We start from the raw sequence: 24,469 nt of genomic DNA, 5'->3' as shown, positions 1-24,469 counted from the left end.
CAACCCCAGGACTTATTCTTTGTAAGCCTAGTACTTATTCTATCGGTCTCTTTTGCCAAACCGCTAAGCTATGGGGACATAAACACACAAGCATCGATTGGTAAGCGATGTTGGGGGGACAAACACACAAACATATATACACACATACTTATATATATATATGTATATATATATATATATATACGACGGGCTTCTTTCAGTTTCCGTCTACCAAATCCACTCACAAGGCTTTGGTTGGCCCGAGGCTATAGTAGAAGACACTTGTCCAAGGTGCCACTCAATGGGACTGAACCCAGAACCATGTGGTTGGTAAGCAAGCTACTTACCACACAGCCATTCATTTAATTATTTTGAATCAATCATGCATTATCTCATATCTTTGAGATTTCAATGATGTGATTGTTTATTTTTAGAATGATATTGTAGGGTGGGTGTCAGAGGCTGGATTTGGCCTTGTTTCAAATTAATCATGCGTTATCTCATGGGGTTGAGTTTTCAATGATGTGATTGTTTATTTATAGAATGACATTGTGGGGCAGTTGTGAGAGGCCATGCTGGAGCACCTTTACTCAAACAAATCAACCCCAGGACTTATTCTTTGTAAGCCTAGTACTTATTCTATCGGCTCTTTCACTGAACCGCTAAGTAAACACACCAACATAGGTTGTCAAGCGACCGTGGGGAGACAAACACAGACACACAAATATATACATATACATACATATATGTATATATATTACGCTACCTTATATATGCTACATATATATTTTATGCTACCTTAGTACAGTTATAATACCGCAACTGTTAAATATTAATCACCAAGCAGGCCCAACTCGTCATTAAAAAAACTCAAAGAAACATGTTTTTGATAAACAAGCGAAATTTACTCTTGCCAAATTCCTTTACTTTATATATATATATTTTTTATATATACATACATATATACGATAGGCTTATTTCAGTTTCCATCTACCAAATCCACTCACAAGGCTCTGGTCGGCCCAAGGCTATAGTAAAAGACACTTGCCCCAGGTGCCATGCAGTGGGACTCAACCTAGGACCATGTGGCTGGTAAGCAAGCTACTTACCACACTCTTGCACCTAACAAAATATGGAATGCTCCACAAATTTGTGTGTCATCCTTGCGCAGGGGCCATGCTAATCTTTTCTGTATCGCTCCAATTTTAGTATATGTATTGCCATTCACACACACATACATATGCATATACATACACATATACATACATATATATATATATATATATATATACAGCAAGTTTCTTTCAGTTTCTGTCTACCAAATCCATTCATCTACTCACAAGGCTTTGGTTGGTTCGAGGCTATAGTATAAGCCACCTGACCAAGGTACCACACAGTGGGACTGAACTCTGAACCATGAAGTTGAGAAGCAAGCTTCTTACCACTCAGCCACATCAGAAAAACTTTACTGAAATAACTTAGTTGTTTGTTATTAAATTAGAGTTTGAAACATAAATTACCATGAAGTTCTGATGGAAGACTTTGATTTAACTCACTTTAAAATATGGAATTTATATCATAGAACAAGGGTGAGTTGATTAAGTCTATCAGTCTATGAAGTCACAAAAATAAAACTGAGAAACTCGGCAACAGTGGGTCACACGTGTAATATAAAAATGGAAAAAAATTTGACATTACTCATGCTAACAGTAGATAACAAAAAAAAAAGACAACTCCCTTTTAAGCCATTCAAGGTCTCAAACAAAAAGAAAAATAAACAAGGGAGATAACTTGAATAAAATCAATGAACTGAAAGATTTATAATATAAGAATAATGCAGATGGGTGTGGATACCTAGCATTTAAAATCAAATGGTGAAAAGACAAGTATTAAGTCAATGTACGCAGAGTTAGAGTGACTTAAATATATTTGTGTCATGTCAAAAGGTGAATAACAATGCCATGAAATCATGAATTCAGATTTCATTCATAAAGCCACTATATCATCATCATCATCATCATTTAGCGTCCGTTTTCCATGCTAGCATGGGTTGGACGGTTCTACTGGGGTCTGTGAAGCCAGAAGGCTTCATCAGGCCCAGTCAAATCTGGCAGTGTTTCTACGGCTGGATGCCCTTCCTAACGCCAACCACTCCGTGAGTGTAGTGGGTGCTTTTTACGTGCCACCCGCACTGGTGCTTTTTATGTGCCAATTCATATACTATATATGCCACACTTATGCACCTTGGACAAGTATTTTCACGTTTGTGTGTGTGTGAGTGTGTATACCCTTGTCTTGGCAGTACATATTGGTTATAAACAGACATCACTGTCATATAAGTGATGATGTTCATTTCCAGTATTCTGTGCCTGGCCATCGAGGGGATAAGTTGATTATTATTTCCCTATTGCCCACAAGGGGCTAAACATGGAGGGGACAAACAAGGACAGACAAACGGATTAAGTTGATTATATCGACCCCAGTGCGTAACTGGTACTTATTTAATCGACCCCGAAAGGATGAAAGGCAAAGTCGACCTCGGTGGAATTTGACCTCAGAACGTAACAGCAGACAAAATACGGCTACGCATTTCGCCCGGCGTGCTAACGATTCTGCCAGCTTGCCGCCTTAGGGTTCAACTGGTACTTATTTTATCAATGCCCGAAAGGATGTAAGGCAAAATCAGCCACAGTGGAATTTGAATTCAGAACATAAAACATGGATGAAGCGTCACCAAGCATTTTGCTTGGCATGTTAATGATTCTGCCAGCTCATTGCCTTGTTAATAATAATAATAACAACAATTTCATTTACTTGCTAGCAGGGTGACGGATGAGGGGGACAATACAAAGACAGACATAAAGTGTGGAGGAGGTTATATATAATGAAATGATAAAATAAAATGATTAAATAAATAAATATTTACTCTTTTTTTACTCCTTTTACTTGTTTCAGTCATCTGACTGTGGCCATGCTGGAGCACTGCCTTTAGTCAAGCAAATCAATCCCAAGACTTATTCTTTGTAAGCCTATTACTTATTCTATTGGGCTCTTTTGCCAAACTGCTAAGTTACGGGGTTCGTAACCACACCACACCAGCATCAGTTGTCAAGTGATGGTGGGGGTACAAACACAGATACACAAACATACATACATATATATACATATATACGATGGGCTTCTTCCAGTTTCTGTCTACCAAATCCATTCAAGGCTTTGGTCAGCCTGAGGCTATAGTTGAAGGTACCACGCAGTGGGACTGAACCCGGGACTATGTGGTTCGTAAGCAAGCTACTTACCACACAGCCACTCCTACTAATTTAATAATAATAATAATCCTTTCTACTACAGGCACAAGGCCTGAAATTTGGGGGAGGGGAGAGCTGATTACATGGACCCCAGTACTCAACTGATACTTATTTTATCGACCCCAGGAATGAAATATGAAATCATATACTCAAGGTGTGCTGTATATTTATATTATTATAACTCTGTTTTTAACAATGTATATTGTTATATGTTCTGCTGGGTGGTTGGTGTTAGGAAGGGGCACCCAGCCACAAAAACCCGACATAGAAGTCTGGTGCAGACTCCTGCCTGGCCGGCTCCTGTCAAACTGTGAACGCATGCCAGCATGGAAGGTGGACATTAAACAATGATGATGATGATGATGATGATGATAATCAACTGTTGGCTTTCAGATAGGAATAATAACACAGAAAGTAGCAGTGATTTTTGGCAAATATTGTTTGCAAATTTTAATAAACTTTTTATGGTTTAGTTTGGTTCCAGGCGAGTGAATCCTTGATCAAAGGCATTCCAACTGATTCTCTCAGGTCTATCTTGACTATTTGACTTTATGTGCACTTCTCATACATACATGTATATATATATATATATACACACACACACACACACATATATATACTTTTCTCTTTTATTTCTTTTACTTGTTTCAGTCATTTGACTGCGGCCATGCTGGAGCACCACATTTAGTAGAGCAAATCAACCCTAGAACTTATTCTTTGTAAGCCTAGTACTTATTCTCTTGGCCTCTTTTGCTGAACTGCTAAGTTATGGGGACGCAAACACACCAGCATCAGTTGTCAAGCGATGTTGGGAGGACAAACACAGACACGCAAACATATACACACATACATATATACATGCATATATATATATATATATATATATATATATATATATATATATATATATATAAAGGCACCGGTGTGGCTGTGTGGACAGGCACAGGAGTGGCTATGTGGTAAGTTGCTTGCTTACCAATCACATGGTTCCGGGTTCATTCCTACTGCATGGCACCTTGGGCAAGTGTCTTCTACTATAGCCTTGAGCCGACCAAAGCCTTGTGAGTGGATCTGGCAGATGGAAACTGGAAGAAGCCCGTCGTATATATGTATATATATGTATGCTTGTATATGTTTGTGTGTCCGTGTTTGTCCCCCCACCATTGCTTGACAACTGATGGTGGTGTGTTTACGCCCCCCAAAACTTAGCTGTTCAGCAAAAGAGACTAATAGAATAAGTACTAGGCTTACAAAGAATAAGTCCTGGGGTCGATTTACTCGACTAAAAGGTGCTGCTCCAGCATGGCCGCAGTCAAATGACTGAAACAAGTAAAAGAGTAAAAGAGTATATATATGTTGCTATCGATTTATTTTATTCAAGGTAAGCAATGACTACCTCGACCACCTAGGCAGCATGTCCCTGGTATGTATGTGTTGTATAATGTGTCTCTACAAAAGTGTGTATGTACGTGCATGTGCATGAGGTGTATGTATGTGAATGTGTATGTTAATCAGAGCACACCTTTGCATTGTCACCACTTGTGTAGTAATGAAAACATGTTGTTTGTGTCCCAAAGATTGAAGCAACATTAAATGAAGTGCTTAACTACAGAGCGCAGTGCGCCACTCAGTTTGTGAACTGAACCCACTAATTAACAACCATGAGTGTGATACCCTAACAACTAGGCTGTACGTTCACACATACACACGCACATACATACATACATACATACATACATACATACATACATACATACATACAACGTACGTACGTACGTACGTAGGTATGTATGTATGAATGTTAACGTTTTGGCGTTCAGACGAGTATACTGGTATTGATGTGGCAACATTTGAAATCTTGTCCCGGTATATGCAGCTGATGAAGACTAATCAAATTTATATTGCCAAACGTATTTGAAGAGTCAGAAACCGGTCCTGCATTATCCAATTCTAGGTTGTCCATTTATCAGATGTTCTTCCTAGCGGTAAGACAAATTTTTTCATGTTTGTTGCACACACGCGTGTATATACGCAGTGAAGCTATACAATGGCGTCCTATTTATTACGATTGCTATTTTCCAGTAAACATTGGTGCATAGTTGTTCCATTTATCTACTTTTATATATTTATATATATATATATTATATATATATATATATATATATATATATATATATATACATACATATATATGTATATATATATATATATGTATGCCAAAACAGTTACAGAAGTCTGGTGCAGTGTTTGACCTGGCCGGCTCTTGTGATACATTGAACACGAACATTAAATGATGATGATGTATAACAATATATCATTATAATATTCTATTCTCCAATTTGAAGCAACAATTTTTATATATACACACACACACACACACACATATATGATGGACTTCTTTCGCTTTCCATCTACCAAATCCACTAGCAAGGCTTCACTTGAGCTGAGACTATAATAGAAGACATTTGCCCAAGATGATATGCAATGGGGTTGACCCCGAGACCACATGGTCGGAAAACAAGTTTCTTAACCACACAGCCAACATCTGCACACATAGCAATTATGCTGCGTATGTAAATGAGACACTATTATTAATCATTACAATCCAGGTATGTCTATTTTCTGTTACCTTCCGCAGTGGATACAATGAGAGCAGCATTCCATCTGTGACGAGCTATAAACAGGCACCTAGCCAAATTATATATAATTGTCGTTGCTAATTAACTAGCGCAAACAAGCTTACAACAAACAGACAGACTTTCTATAATACTTTTCTTAATTTGACCTACTCTTTTTAATCCGGGGTAATTTTAGTTTTATTATACGCAGTGTGGCTGAATAGTTATATGTCAAATGGTTAAAGACGTTCACATCACCACCACAAGCGTCCGAGTTTCAGTCATGCTGCATGTCTTCAGTAAGCACAGCTGTGTGGCTAAGAACCTCGCATTGCAATCGTGTGGTTTTGCGGTTCAGTCCCACTGTGCAGCAACCTTGGGCAAGTCTCTTCTACTGTTGGTCCCATGTTGACCAATGCCTTGTGAGGGAATTTAGTAGATCGAAACTATATGGAAGCCTGTCATATTTATATATATATACATACACACATACATGTGTGTGTATGTGCATGTGTGTGTATGTGTGTGTCTGTATATATATATATATATATAGATATATATATATATATATACTTAATCCAAACATGAAAGCACAAAAAAACACAACAACGTGAGGACGTGGAACAAATATAGTATTATTGGACGCTCAGGAAAGAAGGAAAGAAGGAGAGTTTAATGTTTCGAGCGGAGCTCTTCGTCGGAAACATAGGAGAAGGTAAGATCCAGAGAAGGGAAGACAAAGGAAAAAAATCGCCGTGTATGTGTGTGTGTATATCTATATATATATATTGGGTTGGCAAACTAAGTTCCCGCTGTTTTTTTTAAATTTTGGAATTTAATGCGTTTTTAAATTTTGGAATCTATTTTTTTCAAGAATTCTATTTTTAAATCACTTTGGAATCTATTTTGTTTTTTTCCTAGTTAATTTTAGTTAATTATTGTTTATTTTCAGATCATTAAAATGAAACGCCAAGTTAAGAAACACAAGCCTTTTTAAAATCTCCTTCTTTTGGCTTTTAATCAAGGTTCTAAGACCGCAAAAGCTGCTTGTGACATTTGTGCTGTGTATAGAGAGGGTGTCATAGATGAAAGAACCACTCATGATTGGTATGCCAAGTTCAAAAATTTTGACCTCAAAGACACACCTCCTTCTGGCTGTCCAGTTGAGGCTGATGAAGAGCAATTAAACCAACTTTTGCATGAACATTCTCGTCAAACGACAAGGGAACTGGCAGAGGAAATAGAATGCTCCCACACTGCTATAGAGAAGCATCTTCACTCGATGGGAAAGGTTCAGAAGTATGGAGCATGGGTTTAAGTGACCAGAGGTGAATTATTCAAACCCCAAAGAATCCCTCTCAACACATGGCTATGATGCTCCCCCACTACTGCTTGTGATCAGAGATGCACATATATCAGCCACTAAGGGACATGCTCAACTGGTTAAGGTCAAACAAGTGACAAGCAAATCGGTGGTATTGAGCAGAATATTTGCTGTAGCCCATCCTTTCATTATTATTATTATTATTATTATTATTATTATTATTATTATTGAGTGAGAGAGCAGTTCATGCCATCAAAGTGACACTGGGGTAAAATATACGAAGCCCAATATACCCATCATGACTACCCGTCTGATAAAGGTACACCAGGCACATGCATCACAACCATATGTGCGCGACATGGTGATCTCATATCAAGATAAACAGCACATGACCTTGCAGGTGGGGCCCAGTTAAAATTTTCTTCAGGTTGAGTAGCCCATCCCACTCAAACGGTCCCTGAATAAGGGTTGTTTAAGGATGTTGAAAGAACCACTCATGTTTCCAGAGGTGAATTATTCAAAACCCCAAAGAATCCCTCTCAACACATGGCTATGATGCTCCCCCACTACTTCTGCTCGTGATCAGAGATGCACATATCGTCAGCCACTAAGGGACATGCTCAACTGGTTACGGTCAAACAACTGACAAGCAAATCTGTGGTATTGAGCAGAATATTTGCTATAGCCCATCTTTTATACCAAGACAAAACAATGTACATGATAACACTTCCAATCAGTTAAGATCAGAAGCCATGAGAGCCACTGCCTGGTACTGCATCTATTATTATTATTATTATTATTATTATTTTTATTTTTATTATTAATAGTAAGGAATATAAAATTCCAAGGCAACAGGGGAAAACAAACTCAATTTAGTAATAGTAAATCAAATTTCACGATATATATATATATATATATATGTGTGTGTATATAGAATTAAGAGACAGAACCTCCATCTAAGTAATTCAATTAATAGTGAAAGATATCATCTATAATAAAATATAAAATTAAATATATTATTAATATTGTATGAAAAATTACTATACTAAATAATACACATCAAAACGACAACACGCGAATTAATATTAATTTTTGAGTTTATCGATTTTGATATTGTTGATTTGAATATATCGTTACGAAATGCGTGTTGTCATTTTAATGTGTATTATTTAGTATAGTGATTTTTAGTACAATATTAATAATATATTTAAATATATATTTTATTATAGATAATATCTTTCACTATTAATTGAATTACTTTGATGGATGTTCTGTCTCTTAATTCTATATATACATATATATATACATAAAATAATGAAGGTAGCTATATGCAATATAAAACCAAAAAGGAAAAAATTCAATTGTCACTAATTGTGACTGAGGGTGCAGGGTAGCACCTACATTGCTAGAAATAAGAGTTAAAGACTCTGGAGTAGATATACATATATATATATATTATATATATATATACAAATATGTATATACATGTGTATCTGTGTGTGAATATGTGTGTGTGTGTGTGTGTGTGAGTATGTGAGTGTGTGGGTGTGTGCTTTTGTGCCAGTGCTTGTCTCCTCCTACCACTTGCAACTAGTGCTGGTTTGTTTATGTCCCCATAAGTTAGAAATTCACCAAAAAGACCAATAAATACCAAACTTTAAAAAAAGAAGCAAGTATTGGGGATGATGTGTTTGACTAAAACTCTTCAAGGTGGCGAGCTGGCAGAATCGTTAGCACGCCAGGGGAAATACTTAGCAGTATTTCGTCTACTGCTACGTTCTGAGTTCAAGTTCCGCTGAGGTCGACTTTGCCTTTCATCCTTTCAGGGTCAATTAAATAAGTACCAGTTACGCACTGGGGTTGATATAATCGATTTAATCTGTTTGTCCTTGTTTGTCTCCTCTGTGTGTAGCCCCTTGTGGGTAGTAAAGAAATAGGTACCTTGGCTTGGCCACAGTCCAGTGATTGAAGTAAGTAAAAGATAAAGATACCCAATGACTTGGGTATCTTTAGAAGACTTTTAATGAGAGTAACAGATTAAGTAGCTCTGCCTCCTAAGAACAACTGCAGTCCATCCAACAAACAGTCTCACTGTTTCTGTCTTCTCAATATCATTCCTAAGGCCCTGATAGAAGACACAAACCAAGATGCTGCATAATAAGATCACATTTGGAACCCCATGATTGCTATTCATTAGGTATATGGTTTTAAAGTGAATTTTGAAACCATATACCCTAGACAGCCTTTCATCAAGGAATATGCTCACCAACTAGGTATGGTGTTCTGAGTTAAAATTCTAAGATTAACTTTGCTTTTCATCATTTCGGTGTCAATAAAATAGGTACATGTTGTGTACTGGGGTCAGGAATTAATGTAATCAAACTAATCTATTTCCTCAAAAATTTCAAGCCTTGTGCCTATAGGAGAATGAAATAAGTTAGCATAGCTGGGTGATTATGAACCTTACTTCCAAATCATGTGGTTTCGGGTTCAATCTCACTGCCCAGTACCTTGTGCTTGGGCAAGGATCCTCTACTATAGGTGTAGGCCAATTAAGGCCTTGTGAGTGGATTTGGCAGAGGGAAACTGAAAGAAGCATGTCATGTGTGTACATACATACATGATATACTGCTTCCAGTTTCCATCTACCAAATCCACTCATATATGTAGGTACATACATATGTTAGCACGAAGCTTAACTGTTACTGGTGCCGTGATCGAATGTGACTTTTTAGCCCAACTAAAGATCTACAATGTCTTGTACAAAATTGGCAACTAAAACCTTTACTGGTAATAGCCGGCTGTAGTTGTAACTGGGCTTCATGTACCTTTGCATGTCGTTTAAGTCCTCCTGCCGAATTACACTCTCTTCCACATGCCCGACAGATATGATTAGTATGGTGTGTTACACCACCACCAGTGGCCAGGTTGTCACTCATCTGTCTCGTTTTATGACTACGAAGATGACTCATGAGTCCAGCTTTACTGAGGCAGGGTCTTGCACAGACATACATATGTACATCATACATACATACATATATATATACATATATATATATACATACATACATACATACATACATACAAACACACAAAGGTATACTGGTGGAATGTACCAGTGAAGACCTCAATAAAATGTAAGCACAACAGACCTGATGTAATGATTTGGGATAGAGAAGAGAAACGGTTCATAGTTGTGGAAATTAGCTGCCCAGCAGATGTTAACCTAAAGCTGAAGATCAGTGAAAAAGGGAACACCTATGCTGAACTACTGAGAAATTTGCATTTACCCTATCCAGATTACAAGTTCAGGTTTATACCTGTAATTATTGGGGCCCTGGGGTATGTAACACACTGCCTAAATGCCAATCTTGAGAAATTAGGCTTCTCAAAACCAGAAAGGAGAAGGTAATTTAAAGACCACAGATCCAGTTCATCACTGGAACTGTAAAAATCTGTAAGAGTTTCCAGAAGTTTATCATTTAAATACATATGAGCATGTCTAGATATGCAACTATATGCATGAGAATACACACATAAAACAAAACATACAAATCTGCATGCATACATACATGCATACATACATACAATACACACACACACACACATACATACATACATACATACATACATACATACATACATACATACAAACAAATGAAAATACCTTGGCGTTGATGGTATGTTGTCAACTTAATGTGACAGTCCCATGAAAGGGAACAAGACTACTACTATTTAGCCCTAGGAAGCACTGCTTCCTGTCAGCCTTGACACATTTCCTGTGTCCTTATGTTTACAGAGGGGGAGATAAGCACATCCACCTATCAAAGCCAGCATCCTGTGACTAGTTTCTGAGTCATTGCTCGTCATCAGTCTGGACTAGCAGAACACAGGAAATATGTCAAGGCTGACAGGAAGCGGTGCGTCCAAGGGTTAAATAGCAGTAGTATTATTCCTTTTCATGGAAGTGTCACAATTAAGTTGTTGACAACATACCACCACTTTATCCATGTTACTACTGTATAAATCTCTCTGAGGGATTTAGAAATGTATTATTTTTACTTGTTGTTGATGTTGAAATTCAAATGAAGGAGCTTTAGGATCTATGTTACAAACCCTTCTCTTTCTCTACTGGCAAGTAATCTTGAAATAAAATTTGAATAATCACACACACACACAAACACACACACACATACACACACACACACACATACACAAACACACAAACGCGTGCAAACACACACACACACACATACATACATGTACAAATGCACATTTAATGCATGAATTACTTTTCAATGAGTTAAATGGGTTATTAAAAAATACGAAGATCATATTAACTAGGTTATAGGTTTGTGATTTTGTACCACAAATCACCACATTCTGAGATTTTTTTCTCATTTGTTTAAGAATTAATGCATGTAGTTAAATTCAGTTTTCATCATATACAAACTTGGAAAAAGCTATCAAAATAGGCTCAACTGCTGCGCATAGCTTGGGATGTCTTGCAGCAGTTTTGGTTTCTTTTCGGTTTTTTTCAATTTTTTTGTATTAATCTTTTTATCTTCTACTTTTTACTTGCTTCAGTTATTAGACTGCAGCCATGCTGGAACATTACCGTAAAAGAGTTTTTAGTCAAATGAATCAATCCCAGTAATTATTTTTTCGTTTTTAAACCCTGATATTTATTCTATCAGTCTCTTTTGCCAAACCGCTAAGTTACAGGGATATAAACACATCAACACCATTTGTGAAGTGGTGGTGATGGACAAATTCCACCGAGGTCGACTTTACCTTTCATCCTTTCAGGGTCGATAAATTAAGTACCAGTTACGCACTGGGGTCGATGTAATCGACTTAATACCTATGTCTGTCCTTGTTTGTCCCCTCTATGTTTAGCCCCTTGTGGGTAATAAAGAAATAGGTGGTGATGGACACACACACACACATATATATAAAAAAGGCTTCAGATTCGATCTACTAAATCCAATCACATGGCTTTGGTCAGCCTGAGGCTATTGTAGAAGACACTCATCCAACATGCCACACAGTGGGACTGAACCCAGAACCATGTGATTGGGAAGCAAACTTGTTACCACACAGCCTCACATGCACCTATTATCCAATTTCTTTAGCATTCAGATAACTCTATCAAATGTAACGTTCATTTATTCCCATCATTTTGAATTAATATAAGTGCAGGAGTGGCTGTGTGTTAAGTAGCTTGCTTACCAACCACATGGTTCCGGGTTCAATCCCACTGCATGACACCTTGAGCAACTGTCTTCTATTATAGCCTCGGGCCAACCAAAGCCTTGCGAGTGGATTTGGTAGATGGAAACTGAAAGAAGCCCATCCTATATATATATATATATATATTATATATATATATATATATATATGTATGTGTGTGTATATGTTTGTGTGTCTGTGTTTGTTCCCCTCCCCAACATCGTTTGACGACCGATGCTGGTGTGTTTACGTCCCCGTAACTTAGTGGTTCGGCAAAAAGTAACCGATAGAATAAATACCAGGCTTAAAAGAGAATAAGTCCTGAGGTCAATTTGCTCAACTAAAGGTGGTGCTCCAGCATGGCTGCAGTCAAATGACTGAAACAAGTAAAAGAGTAACCATAAATTATCTTACAGCTTCAAGATTCCAATGATGTGAGTGTATTTTTTAGAAGGACATTGCATGGTAGTCGTGAGAGGTTGGTCTGGCCACTTTGAAGATAAAACAGCAGAACATTCAGGTTGAACATGGCCTGTTTAAGTGCTATACAATTAATATAATTTACTTGAGAAAGAGTTTGTCTACTACAGATACAAACACACCTTTAAAGTTTGTATTTCTTTTTAATCAGAGAGATAGGTTTGGCAGTCATGGAGATCACATGTAAGGATATATAGGTTGTGAGTTTGAACAAGAAATTTCCAGACACTGTGATCAAAGAGATTTTTCTGTTTACTTAGGAAGTAATGCATATGGTTTAAACCGAGATTTAAACTTGGAAACGCTAGGAAAATGGACTCAACAGTTGCACAAAACTTGCAATAAATTTACAGCTTTACTCTTTTACTCTTTTAACTGTTTCAGTCATTTGATTGTGGCCATGCTGGAGCACCACCTTTAGTCGAGCAAATCGACCCCGGGACTTATTCTTTTGAAGCCTAGTACTTATTCTATCGTTCTCTTTGCCGAACCGCTAAGTTACGGGGACGTAAACACACCAGCATCGGTTGTCAAGCGATGTGGGGGGGACAAACACAGACACACAAACATATACACACACACACACACACACACACACACACACACACACATATATATATATATATATATATATACACATGGCCTGCTCGCTTAGCCAGCGGGGTGGCATCATTTGAAGACTAAAACAATGCGAACGCATTGTGACCAGCGATGTGTAACAACATCTGATGGTCTGGTCAGTCACATGATCACGTGATATATATACACATATACATATATAGGACAGGCTTCTTTCAGTTTCCATCTACCAAATCCACTCACAAGGCTATAGTAGAAGACACTTGCCCAAGGTGCCATGCAGTGGGACTGAACCCGGAACCATGTGGTTTGTAAGCAAGATACTTACCACACAGCCACTCCTGTACCTATATTATATACGCTTATTATTTTTTTTAAACCAGTTTTTTTAAACCAATTCTTTTTTTTTTGTAGCATTCACATTGTTTTGAATTAATCATATATTGTCTTGTAACTTTGAGATTGTGATAACGCAATTGTTTATTTTTAATGACATTGTAGGGTAGGTGCAAGAAGCCAGATTTGACCAGTTTGAACATAAAGAATGTGGATATAATTAGGCCTCAAGACTCTAAGTCATTTCAATAATCTTTAAGGAAGTTATCTAAATTTTTGCTTTCTGCTTCAACTTCAGCATGATCCACAGATTTTTGCTGTTCTGTTATAAAGGGATTTAGCAAAAATTTCAGTAGCCAAACCCCATGGACTCTTAGGCTTTTATTCAATCCAGCCAAAATTTTATTCACCACCAGAGAATGAGTATGTATGTATGTGTGTGTGTGAGAGAGAGAAAGAGACAGACAGACAGACAGTATGCATGAATCATATATAAATGTATGTGTCATCATCATCATCATCATCATCGTTTAGCGTCCGCCTTCCATGCTAGCATGGGTTGGACGGTTCAACTGGGGTCTGGGGAGCCAGAAGGCTGCACCAGGCCCAGTCTGATCTGACAATGTTTCTACGGCTGGATGCCCTTCCTAACGCCAATCACTCCGTGAGTGTAGTGGGTGCTTTTTACGTGCCACCGGCACAGTGTGTATATTTATATATGTGTGTGTGTATGTATATAAATACGCATACGTGTGTGTATAAATGTATATCTATATACAAATGTGTATTTATACTATATACGTTACTATAATCATCTCTTAACGTCCACTTTTTTATGTAGTACGAAGTTCATTGAGGCAGATTTTCTGAAGTCGGATGCCCTTACTGCCTTACTGTGTTTCCAAGTAAGGTAATACTTCCCCATATCCAAACGGGTTTCCCTAGAATAATGAATGGACACTGCTTGTATCACACACACGCACACGCATTTATTTATTACATACCAATAACATTTATCACTGGTATTTTCAGTTAGTCACGACAAACGATTTTGTTTTTAATTATTTGAATGTATCGATTACATCATTAAGATCGGTTATATACGAAACAAACTGGTAAAAACTAAAAGCAACTTTATTAAATATAATCACTAGAATTCGGTTAAGACGGTTGGTGATATCGTAATTAGCAAGAATGAGCAGCGAATGAAACGTGAGTATAGGGGGAAAACGTGAATGGAGAAATGAAAGATGAACATAGTGAAAAGTGAAACGGGAGTCAATGAAAATATCTGGAGAAAGAAAGAAGAGAGAGATCCCTTCGTTATTGCTTAATATATCCCTTGAAAAGAGCAAGTAATCTGTAATACTAACTGCACACACATCTTAACATTATAACAGCTGATGAGCGAGTCTGTAAATGGTCAATCGACCTGCTAAATATAGCAAACAAATCGCTTTCAAATTACAGTCTACTGTTTGAAGAGAAAGCAGAGGAGGGCACCTTACATGAGGTAATTCTAGATAAGCCTGAGTATACAACATTATATATATATAGGGCCGACGAATGAGCCTCCATAGTCCTGCTAAAAATAGCAAACAAACTGCACTCAAATTTCGCACTCCTCTTTAAAAAATGTGGGAGAAGTTACATTGTATAAAGTAATCCTAGATAGGCCTAAGTAGACGGGATGGTCATGACTAGAATGTATTTTATCCTACATTGCAATTACATTTCCCACAACCCACACGCTACTTCTAAAATGAAGGGTACATTGAACAATGTAGTAAAATTCCTCACATAGAGAAAGAAGGGTTGATCACGGAATGATCCCAATCTTTCGTTACAAGTGTGTTCAGTCAGGGCGGATCAACACAATGCTAAACAACAACGCACATTTGGCTATAAACGTGGAAACCACAAAGTGGATTCCTCCTCATGCTACAAATAGACACCAATTTCCCTTCAAATCACGTAATTCTGTGTTACCTGAACATAGGAAAGAGACAGGGTGGTAACCGCAAGAATGTCTTTGATCATGAGTCAGCTCGATCAGGACTGACCTGGGGTTAAACAACAATAACACCAACACAAACATATATCTTGTTGCAACACACGTAAGTACAGTACAGGCAGTTGTTACTCGTAAGCACACATGGCATGGTAACACGTATCATATTCTCGCTAATTGCTTCAGGTGTCCGTGTAGTCGGGTGTAGAGACATATTACCCTCTCGGATCTCATTACCCTTGGACTCAGCGAAACATTGCAGAACGTGACAGCTGGATGGTATTTATAGACAGAATAAAAGGCGACGAGCTGGCAGAATCGTTAGCACGCCGGGCGAAATGCTTTGCGGTATTTCGTCTGCCGTTACGTTCTGAGTTCAAATTCCGCCGAGGTCGACTTTGCCTTTCATCCTTTCGGGGTCGATAAATTAAGTACCAGTTAAGCACTGGGGTCGATATAATCGACTTAATACCTATGTCTGTCCATGTTTGTCCCCTCTATGTTTAGCCCCTTGTGGGTAATAAAGAAATAGGTATTTCGTCTGTCGTTACGTTGTGAGTTCAAATTCCGCCGAGGTCGACTTTGCCTTTCATCCTTTCAGGGTCGATAAAATAAGTACCAGTTACGCACTGGGGTCGATATAATCGACTTAACCCGTTTGTCTGTCCTTGTTTGTCCCCTCTATGTTTAGCCCCTTGTGGGTAATAAAGAAATAGGTATTTATATACAGATAAGGCGGCGAGCTGGCAGAATCGTTAGCACGCCGGGCGAAATGCTTTGCGGTATTTCGTCTGCCGTTACGTTCTGAGTTCAAATTCCGCCGAGGTCGACTTTGCCTTTTATCCTTTCGGGATCGATAAATTAAGTACCGGTTACGCACTGGGGTCGATGTAATCGACTTAATCCGTGTGCCTGTCCTTGTTTGTTCTCTCTGTGTTTAGCCCCTTGTGGGTAGTAAAGAAATAGGTATTTATATACAGAATGCGACAGCTGGTTTGGTACTCATATGCAGCTAAGTGGACTGGAGCAATGTGAAATGAAGAGCTACCCGATCCAGGAACTGAACCCTTAACCTTAAGATCGTGAGCAGAGTACCTATCCGCTAGACTATGTACCTTCACAAACTCAAGGTAATGCTTACAAGCTCCGAAGTTTCCAAAGTGCCCTCCCCCCCACTCCGTGTCAGTATTAACTAAACGGCGAAGGTAAAGAATACGCACACCCGGTGTTTAGGGTTAGGGTTAAGATTTTGTATTAGGGGTTTTACGCTGAAAACGGGTGGTGTGCGTATTCTTTACCCCCAACATCTAAACTGCCTTGCTCAAAGACACGATGCCCCGCCTGATGCAAGAATCGAACTAACGACATTATAATCATGAGAGGAGTACATAACCACTAAGCAACACGCATTCATAAACTCAAGGTGATGCTTACAAGCACCTAGGATTCCCAAGCGATCACTCCTCTAAGAAGTAATTAGGTTGGACGTTGCATAAGTTCGTTGAACCGATGAAAACCGGTGTTTTCGACAAGATATGGTGCTAATATCTACATAAGGCTTACGCAGATAAACAAATAAACACGCGCACACTTCGATAAATCTCGTATTGGGTTGTTTGGTCAACTGAGATAATGCTTTTAGCCAAGTATTCCAAATACTGATTGCTTAAATACTACAATAGCAAGGCTAAATTCTTACATTATTAATAGTACATATTCCTTTGTACGCCACACACACAGATTTAGCCGGAGTAGACTATACAAGCAATGGTAAAGTTTGTGTAACAGATGTTTGTCAGGAACCAACGACGGAGCGGGCCCCACTCCACTGCATCCCTTCTCTCTTTCTCTCTATGCGGCCCCTCGGTTTGCAAACGATAGCAACCAAATAACACTCAACTGTCTTGTAAAAAAATAGGGGCCTGCAAGTAAATTTATTTAACGGAAACTGTATGGAAGCCAGTCGTATATAATACGTGTGTATGTATGGATGGATGTACGTATGTATGTATGTATGTGACTTCGTGTTTGTGCGTTTCATACCACTTGGTGTTGGTTTATTTATACCCCCTGTAACTCAGCTGATCGACAAAGAGAACCGACAGAATAAGTAGCAGGCTTAAGATGAGTACAGAGGTAGAATCATATCGACTAAAACACCTTCGAGGCGGTGCCCCAGCACAGCCGCAGCCACACCACAGCCGTAGCCCCAGTAAAAGAGTGAATGCATTGGGAGAATGTAGTTTCATATAAGCTATACTAAATAAGACAGAATGGTCACGGTTGGAACGCTCTTGATTATAGGTCTGGTAGATGAGAGCTGTCCTGGGACCAGGCAGCAACAATTAAAACAACGAGGAAGCCGCTATGCGGTCACTTAACCAGTTAAAAATAGCAGTCGATCACATCTTATCGTCTAAAAAAAAAAAAAAAAGGAAAAGCGAGAGAGAAAGAGAGAGAGACGATATCGTAATCTTGACATTGTTTCGGAATAAAAACTGTTATGTTCTTAGCTGGAACACCTTTTGAGGGTCTGATGTATCAGAGATGATCTACGGTTAAAACAGTAACAATAGATGTATTAAATTTACCAGTAGGAATACCACATGAATGAAAGTTAAAATACCGGTGACTAGCTTCGATTCGTTGATTGTAGTATTGTTAAGTCAGTCAGTCTACGTATAAACTTACGTAAATAACGCACGAGCAGACATGAAAGTACATGATTTTATTCCCTTTCCTCTTGTTAATCTGTTGCCTTGTGATTATTATTATATAAGTAAGCATTAATCATAAGCCCCTGGATAAGGGAAGAGGGAGAAGCGGTATGAAAAGCCAACAGTAAAAGTGAAAGTCATGGAGTTTAAAAGGAGGGGATAGATAGACAAGCGGTGAAAGAGATAAAAACGAGAGAGATATAATGCCTGACAGATGAATAAGGGAAAAGCTGGGCAAAGAGAGAATCGAGGGGAATGAAAGAGGGGATACGAGGGAATACAATTTGTGAATGCCAAAGAAAGCAGGCAGAGAGAGAGGGGGGAATTTGAGGAAAGAAAAATTGAGATATAAAGAGAAAAATGTGACTAACAGAGGTGAAAGGGAGTGAGAAATACAGAAAGACTGTGAGATGTTAGAGAGCAGAAAGATGGGTAGAGAAAGATATAAAGGACTAACAGAGGGGGAGAGAAAAATAAAGATACTGTAATGAATAAGAGATAGATAGTGAGAGACAAAATAATAGAGAGACTGGGAGGAATAAAAGTGGACAGAAAAGGAGGAAAAGAGAGAAACGACGTGGCTAACAGGAAAAAAGAAAATAGAGAGACAGAGGAATTAAAGAGAGACAGACATAAAAAGAGACGGTGACTAATAGAGAAGGAGAGAAATTAGAAAGACTGATAAGAATTGCAGAAGAGAAAGTGTGAGAGAGTGGGGGAGAGAGAAAGAGTGACTAATTGAGTCGCAGTGAAAAACAGAGAGAGTAAGAAAGCAGAATGAAGTGTCGGCTGTGTTGATGAGATGTGGGTGTTTTGAAAACAGTAGCAATGTTTTTGGAATGAAGTAATTCAGTTCTGCTTTTATTAACTCAGCAAGCCAAAGCTGTTTAATTAATCAGCAACACAATAAAACGAGAACAAGAAATCATTTAATTTTCGGACGTTGGCTACATAATGGTGGTGGTTGTGGTGGTGGTGGTGGTGATATAAGCGAGGGTTTTGTCGATAACAAAATGATATCGATGTAACCGAAAAGAAGCATGGACAATTTAATAATTATAATCATTCAAGGATGGTTCCGGAAATGTTATGGAAAACAGGAGTGGGATAAACAAAAAACAACAAAGAAGACTCCGTGGGAAAAAGATATATATATATAAAGACCTTGCGTGTCTAAAACATATTTTAGCGGCGTAAATTTCTCAGTGTCACCTTTCAAGTTTCTATTTGTTTTTCTAATGTCCCCAGTGAGAAAGACGCCCAACGTGTATTCATTCCTATTTTAAAAAGGAGTATAAATTAAAAGCAATGCAGGAGATAGTTTGTTTAATGAATCTCAACATTACTTTAGTTAATTATGATTTTTTGTCTTGTTTTCGTTAGCTTTTTCTCCAAAAACCATAACATACACAGTCCTTGCATCATCTTTAATATACTTGCGCCACGACAAAAGAAAAAAAAAACTTGAAGAATCATATTGAGTATTTTACACCGATAAAATATGTTTTAACCTCTTTCAGTAAATAAAAAGCAAGCGAAATGTCAAATACATGACACTCATGCTTTACTCAGGAAGTATAATCGAAGTGATATTGAAACATCTCGAGTCATGACTCAACGAAGTTCGTTGGGTACGTACTTTTAAGTGAGCGACATATAATACAACAAAGCAAGGTTTTCCCACCTAATCTTATTAGTAAGCAAACCACAAATGAATTGACGCCGGGGAGGAGAGAGACGTGTTGCTCAAAAATTGCTTTAAAGCAGGGACTCACCCTGCTTTAAAGCATGCACAGACAAGGTTCTGTACGATTTACAAACCATCCCTATAACATTATAGATATATGCAGTGCAGTGCGTGTAAAATACATAACGGATATAGTTTCGATTGGTTGGTTCAAGTAGGGGAGATATTCGTTTCCTCCTTGTTTTTTTGTCTTCCTCCTTAAATATTCGGCTTTACGGAAGGTAATTAATACAATTCAATTTTATCAACTTGTCTTATAGAACAGGATGGTGATGTACACAGTCGGTTAAATCTTAACTCCGGAAGAATGAACGGAAAGTTGACCTCGGCGGGATTCGTTCCGATTTCAAATCCCGTCGGGGTCATCAACTTCGCTTTTCATGGTCTGACTGAGTGGGAGAAATTGCGATAAAGTTTCACTCAAAAACCAAGGTCGATTTCATTTACTAGCCCTTCCCGCAAAATGTGGCATTATGTCAATTGTTAGTAATCAATATTATCACCTATGCGGTCAAAAACGACAGCTAAATTAATCTAATAACAATTAGATGAATTTTTCCATAATTACTTATTAAAAGAATTAAAACCTTTTACGTAATGATCCCCCCCTCCTAAGTTATATATTAAATGTAAACTTTTTCCTGGGTAAACATCGAAGTTGAGAAGACAGAACGAAGTAATAACAATTCCTATTTCTTTCATAGTGTAATTAAACGAAATTTTACTGAGCTTTATACATTTTTTTTTAAGATAATAGAAACAATTATATAATTTCTTGCCAACACTTGATAATTTATTTATTTTGTTACACAGGGAAACAAGCTGAATGGATTTTTTAAAAATATATATTTAGATAGTAATTACAATTGGTACACTAGATAGTTATGAGAGAAGATACTTCTAATAAATAAAATAGGGACTTCTTGTACAGAAAAAAAAAATGGCTAGTATAAATTCTGTATGAACATCACAAATCCCCATTTCCTCAAGCTCAATAAAATGCTTTTAGAAAGTCGTGGATATGAAAGGAATCTTTGTTCTTGTCCATAAAAAATTAACTTCTGAAAATATATGTATATAGATTGTGTGTGTGTATAATATACGTGTGGGTGTATGAAGGGCTTGTGATATTTACATGGCAAGTCTGATGCCAGTTTTTCATGTGAACAAACCTTCGCTACCACAATAATGTAAACACAGCTTAGTCTTTCGCTATTTCTTTCTCTCTATCTTTCAGATATTTGATTCTTTTTTTTCTCCTTTCTCCTTCTTTCTCTCCATGTGTGTATATGTATATATATTCTTATTATTCTTTTTTTTACTTGTTTCAATCATTTGACTGCGGCCATAATGGAGCACGACCTTAATATATATATAATGCGTTTATATTCCTATCCTTGCACTGTCTTATGCCTACATACACACATATATACACTAGTTTGTGTGTTCTGTGTGTGTGTGTGTGTGTCCATAATAATCATTACCACAAATAATTCCTGTCAGTTTTTCAGGCTTGCATTTCATCATGTTCACTTTCTATCACTACTGACCGCTAATTATTGGACACTTAATTTTACACACATAAAAACATATATATATATATATATATATAATATATATATATATATATATATATACAAGATAAGAAAATGGAGAAATACATCTAAATCAAATATCAATTACCAGATAATACTCAATCACATACTTTATTAAACCACCACATAAGAGACTGTAGGGTTAAACATAAAAACATACAACCCCTATCTCAATTTGTATATATATATTATATATATATATATATATACAAACGTTCATATGTGTAAGTACGTCTGTACATACACACATTCGTGAATGAAAGAAAGCGAAAGAAAGAAAAAGAGAAAGATATTCGGTGTAAGTGTGTTTATATGTATGTGGCAACTGCTGATATTGCGCATGTGGAAGTCTGCGCGTGTACAAAGCGGCGTGGGTATATATATACATAGTGATAATTGTCTATGCGTGTATATGAGTATGTATGAGAGTAAAAATAAAAGAAAGAAAGAGTTTCTGGTCAGTCAGAAATGGCGTATGAACATACGACAAGGGCATGCCTGGACCATCTCTTCCGATGAACCCGTGCCATAAACGTCACCATTTAAAGGGGCTGACTCTTTCAAATATGTGGTAATCGAGACACGGACAAAAGCAATTCAGACTGGATTAGAATACGCAAAACTATAGCCCAGTGAATGAATACAGTGTTAATAAGAAACGAAGTCCAGAGAGCAGGAAATTGAATATATGTTTACATATAAAATAAACGAGTGAATGAAAGTTGGTGAGGTTGGTAGGGTTGACTAACTTACCGTTGGCAGTTTACCTTCATGAAGTTCCTGAAGAGTCGGGCGTGATTTTAACGCTGCTGTAGTTGATAAAAGATTCCTATAATGGTCCAAGTGAGGAATGGCCTCGTGTGTGTTACCTCCAAATGTCTTCAGATTACTCGTATCGTACGAATGAGTCCTGTAAGTGTCCGATGGACTGAAAGAAAAGGTTCCATGTGGCGAGTCAAGGATTCTCTCGCTACCGCTATCAATACTATAGCGATAGTGTTGCTGTGGAGGAGCGCTATCGTCTTCATCTTCGCACGGTTCGGCAATGGAGACACGATGCACTTTAAAACGGGACGAGCTGTTTCGTTTGGCCTCACTGGGTAGATCTGTTAGTTCGTCCTTAGATTCTTGGACTAGAATACTGTCTCGAGGTCTCTTTTCGTGTTTCGGTGCCTCCAGAGCGATGCCTTCGCTTCTGCTGTCCGCCATGTTTTCCCTCTGTATTATTTTTATGAGGATTTTAGCGGAGAAAGACGGTGAATGCGGTCGCTTCAGTTCGTCTGTATTGATGATGTATAGTTGCGTGTATGTATGTGTTTTTTTTTGGGGGGGAAGACAAACTATATGTGTCTGTGTGTCAATGACGGTATATTTATGTGTGCATGTGTCTGTATGTGTGTGTGCGTGTATCAATGACGGTATGTGTATACGTGTGTGAGTGACGGTAGATGTTTACGTGTGTGAATGACAGTATATGTGTATGTATGAATGGCGATATATGTGTGCGCGTGTTTGTGTTTGTGTGTTCGCGGAAAAAAAAAAGTGTTTATATATGTATGCGTGTTATATTGAATGGAAATTGATCGATTTTGTACGTATATCGAGGGGAAAGTATGTGTACGTGTGTGCGTGTGTGCGTAAATGAATATTAAATGATTATGTGCGTGTATGCGCTGTCCGCATTCAATGTACAGCTGTGTCTGTGTGTCTGAGCGCGCGATTTCGTGTCACCGTTGAGGTGTGTATTTATCCGTGGGTGTGTTTATGTAGCTGCTTCAGTCTGTATTGTAGCGTGCGTGCCTGTGGTTACGTTAGTGTGAGTGTGCCTGCATCTATGTGTGTATTTGTTCGTATGATAGATAACTATACATCTATATGATTGACTTTCTTTGTGTATAGGTTACCTTTACATGTGTGTACCTTTTGCTACATAATTGTGTGTGTATACACATGCGCGCGCGTGTGTGTGTGTGTTTAATTAGCAATTTAGTTTATATTAATGTTTTTTTTATTTCGTTGTTTTAAATATAATTGTGGTATTAAATTATCTATTTTTACCAGTTATAATAGATAAAAGTTCAATAAATTTTAATTGTTTATGTAATTGTTTTTATTTAATTTTATTTCAAGTATAAGTATGTGTGTATGTATATATTGTAGGGTGAAGATAGATAGATAGATAGATAGATAGATAGATAGATAGATAGATAGATAGATAGATAGATAGATAGATAGATAGATAGATAGATAGATAGATAGATAGATAGATAGATATAGATAGATAGATAGATAGATAGATATAGATAGATAGATAGATAGATAGATAGATAGATAGACAGACAGACAGACAGACAGACAGACAGACAGACAGACAGACAGATAGATAGATAGATAGATATATGATAGATGTGTGAGGAAATCTGATTATATTTGTGAGAACGAAGGTGAGAGAAAACGGTGGAAAATAAGGAGAGAAGAAAGAGAGAGAATGAGAGAAAAGTGAAAGTAATAGAGGAAAGATGCAAGAGGGAGAGAAAGAAATA

The 24,469-nt window shown here is 37.6% G+C and overlaps 1 protein-coding gene, 1 long non-coding RNA gene and 1 other non-coding gene across 4 annotated transcripts in view; all 3 read right to left on the bottom strand.

The window, feature by feature from the left end:
* LOC115216820 (solute carrier family 12 member 2) overlaps positions 1 to 23,936 on the bottom strand; it is a 371,203-nt gene extending 347,267 nt beyond the window's left edge. For both annotated transcript variants that reach the window (XM_036506827.1, XM_029786404.2), the window contains exon 1: positions 22,680 to 23,936. In XM_036506827.1, the coding sequence (XP_036362720.1) occupies positions 22,680 to 23,135 (456 nt within the window). In that variant the 5' untranslated portion in view covers positions 23,136 to 23,936. The remainder of the gene's footprint in view (positions 1 to 22,679) is intronic.
* Positions 767 to 21,939, bottom strand: LOC118765172. The gene is made up of 3 exons (XR_005001039.1): positions 21,897 to 21,939; positions 17,329 to 17,332; positions 767 to 905 (listed from the first exon to the last, which is right to left on the bottom strand). It is a non-coding gene; the product is annotated as an uncharacterized LOC118765172 (long non-coding RNA).
* On the bottom strand, positions 1,106 to 1,209 carry LOC115216850. The gene has a single exon (XR_003882110.1). It is a non-coding gene; the product is annotated as a U6 spliceosomal RNA (small nuclear RNA).
* Positions 23,937 to 24,469: the final 533 nt, after the last annotated feature.

Source organism: Octopus sinensis, linkage group LG10, assembly GCF_006345805.1.
Source record: "Octopus sinensis linkage group LG10, ASM634580v1, whole genome shotgun sequence".
Classification (NCBI taxonomy): domain Eukaryota; kingdom Metazoa; phylum Mollusca; class Cephalopoda; order Octopoda; family Octopodidae; genus Octopus; species Octopus sinensis.
This window is presented reverse-complemented; position numbering and strand designations above follow the sequence as displayed.